Source organism: Cucurbita maxima, unplaced genomic scaffold, assembly GCF_002738345.1.
Source record: "Cucurbita maxima cultivar Rimu unplaced genomic scaffold, Cmax_1.0 Cma_Scf00010, whole genome shotgun sequence".
In the NCBI taxonomy this organism is placed as follows: Eukaryota; Viridiplantae; Streptophyta; class Magnoliopsida; order Cucurbitales; family Cucurbitaceae; genus Cucurbita; species Cucurbita maxima.
In genome coordinates, this window is record NW_019272026.1 from 861,153 (window position 1) to 879,662 (window position 18,510).

The 18,510-nt window shown below is 38.4% G+C and overlaps 1 protein-coding gene across 2 annotated transcripts; it reads left to right on the forward strand.

The window, feature by feature from the left end:
* Positions 1 to 547: 547 nt before the first annotated feature.
* On the forward strand, positions 548 to 17,987 carry LOC111485376 (probable inactive ATP-dependent zinc metalloprotease FTSHI 5, chloroplastic). Of its 2 annotated transcripts, none has more exons than XM_023132236.1 (19): positions 548 to 1,693; positions 4,392 to 4,863; positions 5,032 to 5,232; positions 5,309 to 5,602; positions 5,706 to 5,975; positions 6,182 to 6,271; positions 6,358 to 6,489; positions 8,341 to 8,514; positions 9,830 to 9,951; positions 10,646 to 10,847; positions 11,648 to 11,776; positions 13,766 to 13,948; positions 14,173 to 14,292; positions 14,479 to 14,664; positions 14,761 to 14,835; positions 15,892 to 15,951; positions 16,026 to 16,133; positions 16,285 to 16,368; positions 17,660 to 17,987. In XM_023132236.1, the coding sequence occupies exons 1-19, from the start codon at positions 690 to 692 to the stop codon at positions 17,729 to 17,731; spliced, it is 3,978 nt and encodes a 1,325-aa protein (XP_022988004.1). In that variant the 5' UTR covers positions 548 to 689; the 3' UTR covers positions 17,732 to 17,987. The 2 variants fall into 2 exon arrangements, with proteins under 2 accessions (XP_022988004.1, XP_022988005.1); XM_023132237.1 differs by having other exon boundaries at positions 17,663 to 17,987.
* The last annotated feature ends 523 nt before the right edge of the window (positions 17,988 to 18,510 follow it).

Consider the following 18,510-nt stretch of genomic DNA (forward strand, 5'->3'; position numbering starts at 1 on the left):
GAATGGGGACGGAAAAGGGAGAGATTTCTCCTCGTTGGCTAAAAGTGAACAGGGATGGAGATTATATTTTCTGTCCCTGTCTCCATCCCGCTCAAAATTTCTTTAGAGTGAAATGGATTCTATCTCTTATTCGATCTTTTTCAGAAATCCAATAATTTGTATTTCCAATTTGAATTTCGATCAACTTTCTCTCTTGAAATTTCTCTAAGGCTTCTCTTCGCGGTAATGATCTCTCCTATCAAACCAATGAAATATGGTTCATTTTTAAAGATATCTATGCATACAAAGTTGACCTAACGATAAATTTATTAGATCAGTCCAACAAACCTAATTTTTACAATGCTAACTTGTATCCATTCTAATGAATAAAGAGGTCGAGTCAAGTTGGAACGGTCAAACTTTGACTTTATATCGATCGAGGTTAACCGGGTGGATAGAGTCTAGAAAATCTTTGGGCTTGGAGCCCATTGATGGAGACCGACTCATGGGTTAGATTGTAAAACCATAAGCCCAAACCTCTTTAATCTCTTTCATCCACTTCCCCTAGACACTCCTTAGCTACTCCCTGCTCTCACTTTCTTCTCTCCCTCGTAATTTACCAATCCCTGCACCCTTTCAAATGCTAATCCTCTTCGTTTCTTCCTCACCCATTTCCTTTTTCCGCTTCTAATTCCGGCGATTCCATCCTTATGGACGTAATTTTTGCTTCACTCCCATTCCCCAATAAACCCCTTTCTCAATTCCCAGCCCCACATTGTCTCCAACCCTCTACACCCATAAGAACCAGGTGCCGGACCAGCACCCGGAGATGGAACTTCATTTTCACGAGGAAGTGCGTTAATTCCGTCTCAAATGGGAACCGGGTACAATTACTTGGCATTCCAAGAGTGCCCAGAAGCTCGAACGCTTTACAAGAAGCTGAAGAATCGATTTTGGAGGACCTTAGTATCTCAAATTTTGTTAGTTTGCCTGTACATGATAAGAAGAATGATGGGTTTATGCTCAATTGTATTGCTAAGCCAATTGTGTACACATTATTCTGTATTGCTGTTGGATTTTTTCCTTTTAGGACAGTGAAAGCTCCTGCAATGGCAGCTCAGGTAATTGGGGAGACGGTTTTGGGTCAGAAAACTCATGGTAAGGAGGATGGATCGAACTTGAGGGGTCATAAGTACTCGGACTGCACGAGGCAGTTGCTCGAGATGGTGTCGGGTGTATTGAGGAGTATAGAAGAGACTAGAAAGGGTAATTCTAGTGTAGCAAAGGTGGAGGAGGCATTGAAGGCTGTGAAGTTGAAGAAAGAGGAATTGGTAAATGGGATTATGAGTGAGCTTCGTACACAAGTAAGGGAACTAGAGAGGGAGAAGAGGGCTTTGGAAAAGAGATTGGAGAAGGTTGTTGATGAAGTGGTGATAGCTAAGGAGGAGTACGAGAGGTTGGTGGCTGAGGGGGTTAGTGTTGGGGAGGAGGCGAGGAAGAGGATGGACAGGTTGGAGCAGATATTGAGAAGGTTGGAGGTTGAGTATAATGAGAAGTGGGAGAAAGTAGGAGAGATTGAGGAAAGTATTTTGAGGGAAGAGACCGTTGCGCTGAGCTTTGGGGTGAGGGAGCTAGGCTTCATCGAGCGGGAATGCAACGAACTGGTGAATGGGTTTTCCCGGGAAATGAGGGCTAGAGAGAATGGTACTGATAGGTACAAGCACAACCTTAACTTAATGCCATTGTTGTCCCTTTAATGCTTTCAAAGAACTCATGTGTTGAATGTGTGATGTAATTTGTACTGGTTACTTCGATATTCTGATCTCTTAAACAAAAACATGTCATGGACCAAATCGTTCCGCATCTTTAGTCTAATTTTACTCGATATTCTCTTATTGCATTTTTTCTTCCTCATCGGGATGTTGGATGAGCGGACCTTTAATTTTTTCTGCATATTTTCAGCTTTCTAATAGCTCCTAAGACTTTTAGAAGAACATATGTTTGAGAAGAAAGACGATGTCATCTTTAAAGTTCGATTTTTTTTATAAGACAATGAATTTTCTTGGTTTGATTCATGGTGAATCTAGAGGAATACAATAAGGCCTGAGATTCTTTCATTAGTGGAGGGCTAGGGAACTTAAAGGCACTTAATGAGCTTAAGTGGCTGTGGCATTTTCCTCGAAAGTCGATACTTTATGGCATAAGATTATTGTGAGCAATAACAGGTCCCATCCCTTTGAGTAGCTTTCGAAGGGGATCTCGAGAGGTATTACCATATACATGTGGAAAGCTGTTGCTAATGGGTTACCTTTTTTTTTATCTTAGTGTTTATTCATTTTTCTGGTGGCGATGGGGCGAATACTTAATAAATGGTTGAGAGATAGGCCCCTCTATTTTTTGTTTCCTTGCCTTTAACATATTTCTACCATATAGTTGCACTTTGTGTTTTTCATATTTCCCTCTTTTGAAAGCTCTTTGCCAATTTCTCTTGGTTTTCGTTGACCGCTTTTTGATGGAGAGTTGATTGATCTTGTAGCTCCATTGGGAGGCTTTTGTCTTTTGAACCCTAATCCTTCTATAGAGTTTTCGTGTAGCCCTTTCCTTTAGTATCGGGCAAGCTCCTCATCGAGCCCCCCATCTTCTTCGCACTTTGGAAGATCAAAATTTCAAAGAAGGTTAAATTTTTTATTTAGAAGTTCCTCCATGACACTTGGCCGAGTTCATAACTTGGATTGTGTTTCGTGGACTTCGACCAATTTGATAGTGCCCAAGTGTTGTATCCTCCTCCGAGGTCTGAGGATTCGAATTATCTACTTTTGTCTTGTGCGTTTGCTAGGTAGTGTGTGTAGCTTTTTTTTAGACATTCAACTTTAGCCTGGCCCGACCTAGAGGGTATAGCTTTCATGGTGGAGGAGCTTCTTCTTCATCCCTCTTTCATGAAAATAGCTGCCTTTTGTGGTTGGCTAGATTTTGTGCTATTTTATGGGGTCTTTGGGGGAGAAAGAAACAAATACATTTTAGAGGGCTCGGAGAGATGTGTGGCCCTTGTTAGATTTCACACTTCTCGTTTGGCCTCCACGTATAAATACTTTTTGTAATTATCCTTTAAGTCTCCTTCTATTCTTTCATGTGATCTTAATGAAAGTTTTAAAAAAATGTCAATACAGCTGGTTTTGAGTGGAATCCTGTTTCATTATCATTTTCTGCTTAGGATTCTCGATTGGATTAAAGCTCAATTAGAAAAGAATCAGAAGATCATGAGACTTTTTTGTGAATTGAAGAAGGGTGGTGGGTCTCATTTAATCCATTGAAATGGTGTATTGAAAGCTATAGAGGAGGGTGTTAGGAATCACGACTCTCACAATGGTATGATATTGTCCACTTTGAGCATAAACTCTCATGACTTTGCTTTGAGCTTCCCCAAAATTAGCCAATGTGGGACTCCCTCCCAACAATTCTCAACAATTCTCCCCTCGAACAAAGTACACCATAGAGCCTCCTTGAGGCCTATGAAGCCCCGAACAGCCTCCCCTTAATCGAGATCGAATCTTTCTCTAGAGCCCTCGAACAAAGTACACCCTTTGTTCGACACTTTAGTCACTTTTGACTACACCTTTGAGACTCACAATTCTTTGTTCGACATTTGAGGAGCCCTCGAACAGCCTCCCCTTAATTGAGGCTCGACTCATTCTCTAGAGCCCTCGAACAAAGTACACCCTTTGTTCAACACTTTAGTCACTTTTGACTACACCTTCGAGGCTCACAATTCTTTGTTCGACATTTGAGGATTCTATTGACATGATTAAGTTTAGGGCATGACTTTAATACCATGTTAGGAATCACGACTCTCCACGGTGGTATGATATTGTCCACTTAAAGCATAAGCTATCATGGCTGTGCTTTGGGCTTCCCCAAAGGGCCTCATACCAATGAAGATGTACTCCCTACGTATAAACCCATGATCATTCCCTAAATTAGTCAATGTGGGACTCCCTCCCAACAATCCTCAACAGAGGGTAGTTTGGGGATAGGAAATTTGACAGCAAAAATTTAACCCTTCGCTATTGCAAAAATTCTCAGAAAAGTTCGCATACAGTGCAAAAATTTTAGGAAAAATTGCACAGGAAATTTATTGTTTTTGAATTCACAATGCTCCTTCTCATTGTAAATGATTTATATTTAGCCATATGGTACTGCATGTACCATTAAACATTCTCCATGATTTTTAGCCATCTAACATGCTATATTTATATGATAATTTGTGTTTTTTTCTTGTTGATCCTTGTCACATGATTTGAATTTTTTTTTTTTTTTTGAAGGTTAGGAGGCTTATGTTTCCCCTTGATGTAACTCTTTGAAAATAAAAATAAAAGAGTTAAAATTTATTATCAGTTTTTGCTTCTTCGTTGCAGAGCGCCAGAACAATCTCTTACAAAGCTGTCTAAAGATTATATTCAAAAAGATTTGGAAAATATGCAAAGAAAAACGTTGGAGCAAAATATTCTTCCAGCTGTCGTGGAAGGAGTCAGTCTTGGAAATTTTTTAGATCAAGAAGCAGTTGATTTTGCTTGTCGTATAAGTCAAGGTCTTAAAGATTCTAGGGTGCTGCAGAAGAACATGGAGGCTCATGTGAGAAAGAAAATGAAGAAGTTTGGTGATGAAAAACGTTATGTTGTTAACACCCCAGAGGGTGAGGTTGTGAAGGGTTTTCCAGAAGTTGAAATGAAGTGGATGTTTGGTGATAAGGAAGTTGTGGTTCCTAAAGCTATTAGTCTCCAGTTATTCCATGGCTGGAAGAAGTGGCGTGAAGAAGCTAAGGCAGATTTGAAAAGAAACCTATTAGAAAATGAGGAATTTGGTAAAAAATATGTGGCCCAGAGACAGGTACTGTTAAATCATATACTTAATCGACGTGCTTCGGATCTTTGTATTTCATAACAGAACTTTATGTTGTCATTTCTTCGGTAAATATTTTATTCAAACTTAGCTACACTTAACATTTATGGTAAACTCTATTACCCCTGCAAGTAAGCAGCTATATTCTAATTGCAGGAACGTATTCTTCTAGACCGAGATAGAGTTGTAGCAAATACTTGGTACAACGAAGAAAAGGAACGGTGGGAAATTGATCCGGTGGCTGTTCCCTATGCCGTGACCAAAAGGCTAGTAGATCATGCCCGAATACGCCATGATTGGGGTGCCATGTATGTTACACTAAAGGGGGATGAGAAGGAGTTTTTCTTGGACATTAAGGCAATCCACAGATACATTATGGTTTCTTTATTTCTAACGTATTTCTATTCAATTCTAATTCTGCAATCTTCTTCAGGAATTTGAAATTTTATTTGAAGATTTTGGAGGTTTTGATGGGCTATACATGAAAATGCTTGCCTGTGGTATACCAACTACAATTCACCTGATGCGGATACCATTCTCGGAGTTGGATATCTATCAACAGTTCATCCTGAGCATAAGGTTGCCTTACAGTTTCTTGAATGCATTGTGGAAGACGAGTGTTGTGTCATATTGTAGAAGTTGGGCTTTCAAGAAAATAAAAGATGTAAACGATGATGTCCTAATGGTGATCGTATTTCCCGTTGTCGAGTTTTTAGTCCCTTATCAGGTATCATCAGCTCTTCCATTTTAATTGTTGTAGACTACTTTTTATTCAAGACATTTGTTTTTGTTTTTGTTTTGTGTTTCCAATTATTATTATTCTATGACAGTTAAGACTCCTGTTAGGGATGGCATGGCCAGTGGAAAGCGATCAAATCGTTGATTCTACGTGGTACTTGAAATGGCAAACTGAGACAGAAATGAGGTTTAAAGCTAAAAGAAAAGATACTCTCCAGTGGGTTGTTTTGTTTATGATTAGAAGTGCTATATACCTATATTGTTTGTTTCATATCTTCTCGTTCGTAAAGCGAAAAGTGCCAAGGCTTATTGGCTTTGGACCAGTTCGTAGGAATCCAAATTTGCGGAAGTTTAGGAGACTGGTAATTTACTACTCCTTATTGCTTGTTAGCCATAGATATGGTGCTTATGATCTGACATGGTGTTGCTTAAGGCAACATGTAGACCTGTAAATTTCCTTTCTGATGCATTTTTCATCATGCATGGTGCCAATATTGCATTGCCACTATCATTTCATGCTCATGTTTGGACACTTGGTTGACAATTCTAATTCAGTGCTATTCTGCAGAAAGCATATCTTAATTATAAGATGAAGAAAATCAAACGTAAGAAGCGGGCTGGTGTCGACCCAATTACTCGTGCATTTGATAGAATGAAGGTTAGAGTCAAATGCTAAAGTTTTTACTGCTTTTCTTCTCATAAGGAACTGCTTAGATATATTGATGATCCGCTTGTGGTTTTCAGAGGGTGAAAAATCCACCAATACCTTTAAAAGATTTTGCTAGTGTTGAGTCGATGAGAGAGGAGATCAATGAAGTTGTGGCATTTCTACAAAATCCTCGTGCGTTTCAAGAAATGGGTGCTCGTGCCCCTCGGGTATGTTTAACGGATGGTAGATATGCGGTTCATTTTAATTACAAGTCCAAAATAGAGTATATGAGTTGGAATACATTGGGTCCAGTAAACAAAACATCTTAAAATATTAAATTGGTTGAAACATGGTGTGGCTTTGTATGACACTTGTTCCAGATCTGCTTCCATCCTTGACCGGTTTCTTCTTGTCACCTAGAAAAACATGAGAGAACTTTAATGAGTATAAAGACTTAGTAAGTTGCCTACTTGTAGGTTCTTAATCGTGCATTGGTGTGTGCTAAGGTACTACACTCTTTCTTGTCATGTTCTTGTTCTTATCCTGGGAACTTAGGCCTCCAGGTTATGTTCTTAAGTTTTGAGTTCTTGTCATGGTCTAGCTCAAGGGCCTTGGTCTTGGTTCTGACCTAAAGGGATGTAGTCTAAAAACCTCGGGTATGTTTTACGTTCGAGTCCTCGACTCTTGAGTTTTCGGTATGTGGATTGTTCCAAATTTTCTTTGGTAGGTCCATCTTTGAGTCTATTTTCAAGAACCAAAGAGAATTTCATGAAAACAGGTCTGGAAGGGGTTCAATTTGATGAAAAATTGAGGTTGGGCTAGGTTTGGGCTGGCATGACCGGTTCAATTGAACCGACCAAGAGGAACAATATGCGAAAACCACGTTCATCTTGCTTTGAAACTCAGTCTCTACAGCATGATACAATGACTTTTAGCCTTCGATATCTTCATGAAACTTAAAAGATGGAGTTGCAAGGAAGAGTTTGAGACTGAGTTTTTACCTTGCCGTGGACTGTAGTCGAAGTTATAAGCTGTGGAATATTGCCAGAAAGCGTTATCCTCACCGGAGTAAAACCCAGAAAATTTTTATTGGTTGGGGTGATCTCACCCTTACCTCACCCCGATTCCTAGATGAAAACTCTTCATTTTCTTCCCCTCAAGATTAAGAAATAGTTTCGAAAGGACAAATTTGTATGGACCTTCATAATTTTGAGTTAAAAGTTCTCTAGATCTCTTACCAAATTTTACGTAGAATCAAGCTTATTGGGCAGCTCGATACAAGTTTTTTCAACTCCCGATTTCTTCATGAACCCTTCTCATCTCATTGCTACGAAACTAATCCTTTAAGATTAAAAGACCATGCTATCTGAGCAATGCTGCTGAAACATTTCTGCTGTTCTGACATAAAGGAAGATATGATTGATATCTTTTTCAACCTTCAAACGTAAAATGCATCCATCAGGATCTAGCCATCAGTTTTTTCCTTTTAAATCTCATTCACTTGGAGACTTTGAGTAGACTTGTTAGATGTGTTTAATTTTCATCCTTCCCCACATCCTGGTATTGTTGGTCAATTTATCGTGCATGCTTTTTTGGTCATTGGTCTTAGGAAAAGAAAGTCTAAAGGTTACATGTTTGTGGTGCTCTGTTTTGGCAAATTGAATTGGAGCGAAAGGAAATGATCAAAACAGAAAAGACGAACAATGATTCTGTATGAGATTTTGTTGTATTTTCAGCTTTCACCTGGTGCCTCAAATCTAAGGGTTTTATTGTGTATTTATTATTATTTCGTTGTGGTAATTTTTCCATCCTGTCTACAGTGAGTGAGTGATTTTGAATGTCTTATGGCTTAGCTTTGTAATTTCATTATCTTCAATGAAATGTTCTCTTAAGTCTCTGCATAGGAATTTTAGATACAAGGTTTCAACAAATAATACACTGAGCCGTGACTTGTTTTGCATTTCTGTAATGTTATATCAATGAGATTTCCTTCCGTCTTCGGATACCAGACGCTAGGTTGCTGTGGTTGCTAAAACAATTTTTATGTTTCTACTCATGGCGTCCGCGTCTTATTGCAGGGGGTCTTAATTGTTGGTGAGAGAGGAACAGGAAAGACATCTCTTGCAATGGCCATAGCTGCAGAAGCAAAAGTACCAGTTGTGACGGTTCAAGCGCAAGAATTAGAGCCTGGACTATGGGTTGGGCAAAGTGCATCCAATGTTCGGGAGTTATTCCAAACCGCAAGAGATTTGGTTGTTCTCTTGATCCTTAGCTCGCTTTTTTTATTTTTATTTTTAACTAGAAACAATTTCTTATTCAAATAATGAAAAGGAATAAATGTTCAACGGATTCGAACTCCCAAAGGAAGTAAAAAAGAAAGAAAAAATGCAAAACAACTAATACACCTATATAGAGATTTAACCATGAAAATTAAATATTGATAGAACAAAGAACATTTTCAATATTATCGTTTGAAAGGCTTGGTGAGATTGCAAACAAAACCAATGCTATGGAAAAGGCCTCTACCATTCACATAGTATTGAAAGCTACTACATTCTTCCGAAGAAAATCATGAACCCACCTCTGACCTTGCCATCAAGAAAAATATACAAAACGGCTGCAATGCTCGTAGAAATCAAGGTTACAACAAGGTCAATAGACCAAAGGCCTCCTTGGTCTCCAAGAAGAAAATGTCAAACTACTGATATTGAGTTTAAGGCTAGAAGATTTTGATATAAACAGGAGAGAGAATCCTTATTTCAGTTTAGGATATCAAATTGAAGCATCTGATGTTAGTATGAGTAATGAGGAATTTGAAGCACATTTAGTTAATATAAATCGATATATTTTCTGTCGAAGACTCTTTTACAGAGGCATTTGAAAGTCTTTTTTCGGTTCTTGATTAAAATAAAACCGTTGAAGTTTCATAATTATGAGCATCGTTCTAATGTATCCTTCCATTCCTCCTGCATTCAATTCCTTAATGAGGTTTGTGAATTACAAATGAAAGAACTCACTCCTCAGTCACCATAAATTAAGTTCTAATTGTGTATCACTCACCTATTTAGACTGTTTTTTCCATGTTGTCTTGAAGATCATTTTCAGTTTCTATTTTTTATTCATTTTGGAATTCAAAGATCGTCGGTTGTTTTTATGAAGACTATTTTGGAATATTACAGGGATGCTTATTTTAGGGGTTCGGATTTATGTGCGGTTGGGCATATTTGAGTTGGTTCTCATTTCTCGCCTTTTTTGAATCTGACTTTAGATCTAATTTGCAGAAAGGATTGCTCTCAGTTGTTAAACCTCTTCCCTCTTCCATCAGACTCTTTTTCTCGAAACCCATGGTTCTTAGCCTTTATTTTGATGTTTTGATTGAAGAGATTCGATGTCCAATTTCGCATTCAATCTTACTTAATATACACATTCGTTGTTGTTTCTTTCTAGTTGTATTACTGTGAAAGTTTTTCCTGCAAATATTTTGTTGGTTTTTATGCTAGAAGAAATTAGATGGTTAATTTTTGCAATCTTCCGTTTCTAATTATAGTTCTAGAGTGATATCTCTAGGCACCTGTGATCATATTTGTGGAGGATTTTGACATCTTTGCTGGAGTTCGTGGCAAGTATATTCATACCAAAGAACAGGATCACGAAGCTTTCATTAACCAACTTCTTGTGGAGCTTGATGGGTAAGCTTAAATTTCTTTTAATTAATTTGACCATCCAATGTTCTATCCTCTTAATGTTTTGAACACAACAAGATCTATCCTTGAATTCTATTTGTAAACACGGAAAAATGGTACAGGAGAAATAAAATGAAGCGAAGTCGTTCTAGATAATTCTATTTGTAAACAAGGAAAAATTGGGTCAGCTTGTAGGTTTTCCTTTTACTGAGCGCTTTAATGTATATTCTATGCAGTCACAACCTCAAAAGTGAGACACAAAATCCTCCATAAAACGATAGGTTTTCCTTTTACGATAAACAATCCACTAAATTGTAATTTCAACACTCATTTTGTTTTACAAGTTAAGAACCGTGCTAACAGCAAGCACCATTCAAAGAAAATTGCCCCTTCCCTATCATAAAAAGATATGGTTCTTCCTAATGCTCCCACCTTCAACGTCTCTGACCTTAGTGCTGGACCATACTGCATATGATGCTCCCGACTACTGTCGTTTGACTACCTAAACTTGAGGGTGGGTTATCTTCAGAATTTGGCATAATATTTTTCTTTTCCTTGGTTGGATTTGATGTCTTGGCCATTGGAAAGTGAAGTTTCTGTTTTGCTTAATAGAATTTTCCAAGAATTTTACTAGATTTAGTGCTACACTAGTACAGGTCACATTATTTCCTCTTACAGCATGTTGTGCATCTATGTGTAGGTTTGAGAAACAAGATGGAGTAGTTTTGATGGCTACCACTCGGAATTTGAAGCAAATTGATGATGCTCTACAGCGGCCTGGGCGGATGGATCGAGTATTTCATCTTCAAAGACTAACTCAATCTGAAAGAGAGAAGATCCTACAAATTGCTGCTAAAGAATCCATGGACGAGGAGCTCATTGATTACGTAGATTGGAAAAAGGTAATTTATATCCATCCTTCTTTTGTGCGTAATATGGCAAGTGTTTGTACTGATATTTCATATGATGCCTGACACCAGTGAACTTTAAGGACGATTCTTGTTGATAATGAAGGTCATGAAACTTGTTTATTGTTTGCTTATGATATTTGCTTATTCAAGAGATACTTTTAATGGTCGGATTCTAGTGGTTTCTTGTTAGTAATTTGACTTTAGTTGTCATTACATAGTTTGATGCACTATCAGAGTTTAATCTCTTCTATATGATGGATGATCGGCGGCTATGAAGGCTTCACCGATTGAGTTAGAGTTTGGTTTTAGTCAGATTTTCTAGAATAGAAAAGCTCATCCAACCAATATAATAATCCTTGATACTAGCTACATGCTAGGTAACTAAATCTAAATAAATCCAATCAGATAAATTAGGGAGGTCAACTACTCTCGTTATTTAATGGGATTAGACAAATATCCTACGATTATTAGGCCTTTTACTAAAAAGAATGCAGTTTCTTTTCTTCTCAACCCTATTGGGAGATGTTTTTCCATTAACTTTTCTTGTTAAAAAAAGAGATTGATTGAATAAACATGTTTGTGAATGCGTATAAAGGCTCTAGTATTCAAAATGCATACAATAATAAGATCCTTCTAAACATTCTCTATTTTCTTCTTCAGTTTCTGATATCCATGAGTTTTTGGATATGTATCATTTTATACGCACTTCGACTAATCTCATGGATTGTTTTTCTTCTTAATTACACTTTAATTTAATTTTTTTGTCACTTATTTGGATATTTTGCTTCTAGGTTGCTGAGAAGACATCCCTTTTACGACCTTTGGAACTAAAACTTGTCCCGCTTGCTTTGGAAGGAAGTGCTTTTCGAACCAAATTCCTCGACACTGATGAACTGATGGACTACTGTAGCTGGTTTGCTGTAAGAAATACTGCTTTGCTCATTAAAATAAGTTTCTTCTTATTGTTATTATTGCCAGAGACGAATTTATTAATTTTTCTCACTCACTAGTGCTTGTGTTTTAAAATCGTAATAGGCTGTCATTGTGTGCCACATCATTATGGAAAAATGTTTCTTTATTTTTTGAGGTTAGCAAAAAGGTTATCTTTTCAGAATGAAGAAGTGTTAATGGTGCTATTGGAAACTCACATAGGGAAAAGGTTTATTTGGAGGGTATTCTTTGTTTTGCCCTCTTTTGATAACTCTTCCTTGCTTTCCTTGGGTTTTCGCAGCCCCCTCACTGATCGAGAAGAGACTCTGGACTTTGGGTTTTGAAGCCTTTCGAGGGATTCCAGACCCCTTGACTCGTCATGGGGAGGAGTGACATTTGTGTCTGGTCCCAAGCTTGGGGGGGTTCGTCTTGTAGCTCTCTTTTCTATCGCTTGAGTGTTCCTTCGCTTCCCCTGATGCCCCTTTGTTTTCTTTGCTCTAGAAGGCCAGTTATTTGCTTAGCATATCTTGCCTGGGAAGTCAATTCCTTAGATCACATTTAGAGGTGCTCCTCCTCCTTTTTTGGGTCTAAGTGGTGCATCCTTTGTAGAATTGAGTCGGAAGATATTGATCGATTCTTTTAAATGTTTAATTCGCGGAGTCATCATGGTTTCACCTTTTGGAGTCCTCAGTTTCTTTGACATGCAACAGAGATCTCCCGACGATGTTGGAGGAGGTTTTATTGTACCCCCTTTTGGGATAGGGGTAGAAGTCTGTAGCAGGCTTGTTTCTTTGCCGTTTTGTGAGGTATTTGGTTTGAGAGATAATATGCTTTTTAGAGAGGTTGGAAGGAAATTTGGGATACCATTGATTTTTAACAACTCTTTATAGGCGTCTTTTTGCAATTATTAGTTATGTTATTCTGCTGGATTGGAGCCCCTTTTGGTTGGTTTAGACTTCTGTATGAATTTTCTTTTTTCTTTTACTATTTCATTTTTTTCGTAATGAAAGTTTGGTTTCTGAATTTGAAAACGAGTTGTTTGATAACCTTTCTAGATTCCTGTTGAGATATCCCACATTGGTTGGGGAGGAAAACGAAACACCTTTTATTAGGGTGTGGAAACCTTTCCCTAGCAGATGCGTTTTAAAGCCTTTTGGGGAAGCTCGAAAAGGAAAGCCCAAAGAGGACAATGTCTGCTAGCGGTGGGCCTTGTTACAAATGATATCAGAGCCAGACACTGGGCGATGTGCCAGCGAGGAGGCTGTTCGCCCAAAGGGGGTATACATGAGGAGGTGTGCCGATAAGGATGTTGGACCCCAAAAGGGGGTGGATTTGGTGGGGGTCCCACATCGATTGGAGAAAGGAACGAGTGCCAGCGAGGATGCTGGGCCCTTGAGGGGGTGGATTGTGATTACATTGGTTGGAGAGGAGAACGAAAGAAACACCCTTTATAAGGGTGTGGAAACATTTCCCTAGCAGACATGTTTTAAAGCCTTGAGGGGAAGCCCGAAAGGGAAACCCCAAAAAGAACAATATATGCTAGCGGTGGGCCTGGGTCGTTACTCCTCTTCCTTGCAATATTAGATTAACATAATGATCTAGAATTAACTAGATACTGTTAATTTTAGACAAAACAACGAAAAAGAACGAAGTTTTTTCTTGTCAAATATGCTTTCCATCCTAATTTCATCTATAACCACTGAAAAATAAATACATAGGTAGTTGTCTATATCCTACGAGTTCCAATCACCATGTCGATGTTAATTAAAACAGTATGCCTTGTATGCGTCGTTTACTCCTCTCCATGATCTTTTTGGCATTGTTGTTCTAGTCGGTTCTGGGTTTTCTGGTTCGCCTGTTTTGCAGCGTCTCCAATCCAGATTGGTTGATTCTGTTTAGCCTATTTTTTTTTGTTTTTTTGGTGTAATTGATTCATGTAAATAATCCTTAATTGATCTGTGGAAAATCTTTGTTGACAGACTTTCAATGGTATGGTTCCCAAGTGGGTGCTGAAAACCAGAACAGTAAAAAACCTAAACAAAATGTTGGTGAATCATCTGGGGTTAACACTGTCTAAAGAAGATCTTCAAAATGTGGTTGATCTGATGGAACCATATGGCCAAATAAGCAATGGGATTGAACTCCTCAATCCTCCTCTCGATGTAAGAAACTACTTCACGTTAACGTTCACGTTTTTACCTACGTTAGTTCGTTATCATTAGCTTAAAGTTGTCGATTTAGTATTTTTGATAGTTTCGGCTGTCATTCATTACTCGTCTTCTACAAGTTTTCAAGTATTTAAGAATCACTTTTCAATTATAAGTTTAGTTCGTTAATTTTGTAAGCCATTTTAATATGGACTAATCAATCGAGGTCTATTATGTAGTGGACGAGGGAGACGAAGTTTCCGCATGCTGTTTGGGCAGCTGGTCGTGGTCTTATCGCCCTTCTGTTACCAAATTTCGATGTCGTGGATAATCTGTGGCTTGAGCCGTTATCGTGGCAGGTTAGGCATTTTCCTATCCCGAAGTGCTAACAAGTTCTTCTGGTAATAATAAAGAGATTTGTAGTATTGTGCTAGTATGGTCACATTACTCTTACACTTTTGGGTAAAATATATGATAAGTTCTCTGTTTCATTGGAACACCATCGTGTCGATTTTATTGCATTTGAACTCGTGCCTTATTCGTAGGGTATTGGATGTACAAAGATCAGTAAACGGAAAAATGAAGGCTCGATAAATGGGAATTCGGAATCAAGATCGTACCTTGAAAAGAAGCTTGTTTTTTGCTTTGGTTCATATGTTGCATCTCAAATGCTACTTCCTTTTGGAGAAGAAAATCTCCTATCTTCATCTGAATTAAAGCAGGCACAAGAGGTTAGTTTCATAGAGCTATCTAACATAGTTTGTCAATGATCTTATATGCTATCTAACTTTTACATTACACCTCTTTCCAAATCTGATCTGTGGTAGATTGCAACGAGAATGGTGGTTCAGTATGGGTGGGGGCCAGATGATAATCCAGCAATTTACTGCACAAACAATGCGGTATACTTTTTTTCCCATGTCCAAATCTGATCTGTGGTAGATTTCAACACCACATTCCTTTGTGATATACATAAATTTTGTTACTTTTCTTGTTCCAAAGTTGTGAGAGTCCACATCGGTTGGGGAGGAGAATGAAACGAAGCATTCTTTGTAAGGGTGTGGAAACCTCTCCCCAACAGACGAGTTTTAAAAACCTTGAGGGGAAGCCCGAAAAGGAAAGCCCAAAAAAGACCATATTTGCTAGCAGTGGGCTTGAGCCATTACAAATGGTATCAGAGCCAGACACCAGGCGATGTGCCAATGAGGAGGTTAGGACACGAGGTGGTGTGCCAACAAGGTCATTGGATCCTGAAGGGGTGGATTGGGAGGTCCCACATGAATGAGTGCCAGCGAGGACGCTGGCCCTGAGGGTGGTGGATTGTGAGATTCCACATCGGTTGGGGAGGAGAACGAAACGAAGCATTCTTTATAAGAGTGTGGAGACCTCTCCTTAGCAGACGCATTTCAAAAACCTTGAGGGGAAACCCAAAAGGGAAAGCCCAAAGAAGACAATATTTACCAGCGGTGGGCTTGAGCCATTACAAATGGTATCAGAGCCAGACACTAGGCAATGTGCCAGTGAGGAGGTTAAGCCCCGAAGGGGGTGGGCACGAGGCGGTGTGCCAGCAAGATCGTTGGGTCCTGAAAGGGGTGGATTTGGGGGTCCCACATTGATTGGAGAAGGGAATGAGTGCCAACGAGGACCTTGGCCCTTGAGGGGGGTGGATTGTGAGATCCCACGTCGGTTGGGGAGGAGAACAAAACGAAGCATTCTTTATAAGAGTGTGGAAACCTCTCCCTAGCAGACGCATTTCAAAAACCTTGAGGGGAAGCCCAAAAGGAAAAACCCAAATAGGACAATATCTGCTAACGGTGGGCTTGTGCCGTTACAAAAGTCCACTCTATCATCGTTATTTGTAATATGCTCAATGAACTTCACATTGTTATATACTATATGCTCAAGCGGCTTTATAAGGCTCTCATTTAGTGATATCACACACTTTGGCAATGACATAGGTTTCTTTTTTGAGTATGGGGGACAACTATGAATATGAAGTGGCAACTAAAGTTGAGAAGGTATATTTTGCGCCTCAAATTTACTTTGTTGGCTTAAGATTATTTAATAGACCTTCCTCACTTTGCTTTTCTAGATCTATGATTTAGCATATTGTAGAGCAAAGGAAATGATGGAGAAAAACCGTCAAGTTCTTGAAAAGTTCGTCGAAGAATTACTCGAGTTCGAAATTCTTACTGGGAAGGCAAGTGCTCGTTCTTTTAATATTTTAAATCCTATTTGATATGGGTTCTCGATCCATTAGATTCCATACCTTTCAGCTCGAAATGGTCGCTCTGGACGACACGGGTGATACTTTATATTGGTATGTTTGTGACTCGCCTTCCTCTTGGCAGGTTTTGGAGAGATTGATTGAAAGTAACGGAGGAATTAGGGAAAAAGAGCCATTTTTTCTTTCTGGATCTTCTTATGACAGAGAGGTATTTTAAATTATGTTTTTTTCAGTCTACTTATGATTTTAACGTTCTTGGTGAACTTTTGAAATATCTTCAAAATTTAATAGTTTATTGTTGATGGGAGTTTCTAATCAAATGAACATGAACAAAATCGGTCAGTTGGGCGTGCCAATGGTAGCCAACGCTAAGAATTCTACCGTTAGAGGTACTAGGTTTGACTTGTTCTAGGTTATATGATCTCATATTGTCATAGCCCAAGCCTGTCGCTAGCAGCGGATATTGTCTTCTTTAGGCTTTCACTTTCGGACTTCCCCTCGAGGTTTTTAAAATATGTCTGCTAGGGAGAGGTTTCCACACCTTTATAAAGAATGTTTCGTTCCCCTTTTCAACTGATGTCGGATCTCACACATACAACTTTTTCTAAGGAAGAACAGAAGGGATGTCAAACATGTTACAAGAGTCGGTGTATATTTGTTGGAATTGCCTTTAATTTCAAAAGAAGTATACGACGTTGCATGACATGCTTAGGTCGTAGAGGATAGTGAATGTTTGTACACGGTGCTGACTCTATAGAATGGTTGGGTTGGTGAATCAAGCAACCTGAATAGAATTTACAACCCAACCCAATGCAACCCTTTATTTTCGGGTTGGGTTCTCGGGTTGTTTTTTTTTTTAATTATTTTAAAAAATTGTATTTATCCACACCACATGTTACATTAGCAACAAAAAAAACTCTTAAAACTCAAATATCAAAAATTCACAAGTCACAACACATCATTAACATTGGTTACAGACATCAAATATTCTTGATCTTCGTAACAATCTTAAAAGTAGGGTTGGGTTGTAACCCTATTTTCAGGTTGGTCGGGTTGACCCGACCAAAAAAATGTCAACCCACGAACTAAGTCAAATTTTTGGCTTTCAAAAAATTCAACCCAACCCAAACCGAAAAACAAAAGATCTAACCCAACCCAACCTTTATAGTTTAGTTGGATAGTCCAGGTTGGTCGGGTTATCGGGTCATATGAAAACCTCTAATTCCTTGATCAACTTTTCTTCTCCTCTCTACGTGTGTAGTGCTATTTTTCCTTTTCAAAACCGAACTTAGTCCGTGACATGTTGACGTTTTTTCAATCCATTGTTCCCACTTCATATATTTGTATGCATTTCAGAAGAAACGTTGCAAGTATTCTTTGATGTTGTGGCATTTGATAAACTTTTGAAACCTTCTTTGAATGTCTCCCTAAACTTTTCTTTTATATGTTTTCATCAAACATCATTCATGAGATATACTAAAATCTTCCTTTGATTGCAGCAGCCATTAACCAGTGCATTTCTCGAAAGCGGAAACTTGTCCGAAACTACTCTCGTAGGTCAAGCAACATAAAGCCAGATAAAAACGAACACGATTTGGAACTAAATCATTACAACAAGAAAAAAACACGAGTTGATTCTGTGTTTTTCTTTGTCATTTTACATCTTACCGTTAATTTGAGTGTAGAGATACAATTTAATTTAGATCCGTTGAGCTTGGAGATACGGTGTAATCGATGTATTGAGTGCATAGCGATATTTAGGTAATTTTTTTATGTAACAAAAGTTTTTGGGTAAGAAGAAGAGCATCATTTTTCCATTTGAAACTACCGGATTTTGTAATAATTTGTTGAGCTCAAATATCATGAATGATGTTTGAAATATCAAGGAAATAATTTATGAATGAAAAATTCACCATTTATAGATTTCGATGCATTGATAAGATGGAGATTTTGGTATCGTTATCGACATCGATACTAGCACCGAAGTCACCAGCCAACAAATTGACGTCTTAGAATCTGTAAAGTCTAGTTTAACTGCATCGACCATGTCAGCCTCATAAAATTCTCAATTGTTCCAAAAACTAGTTGTTAAGGAAGCTCTCAAAGAAAATTTGGAGAAATCGAGTACTGAAGGCTCGAGAAACGAGACCCTCGACACTTGACAAGAGATAAGTAGCCAACTTGAACAAAATCACTTGGATTTCATATGAGTCTTAAGTTAAGTATGATATAAGGAAATGTGAAAGGAAAACACTAAGAACCGTGAGTTAAGGATTCGAACCAAGCATTTTGCTTAAGAATCAAGAAATGTCAAAATAACAGACTAAATGAACTCTTTTGCCTGTGAAAT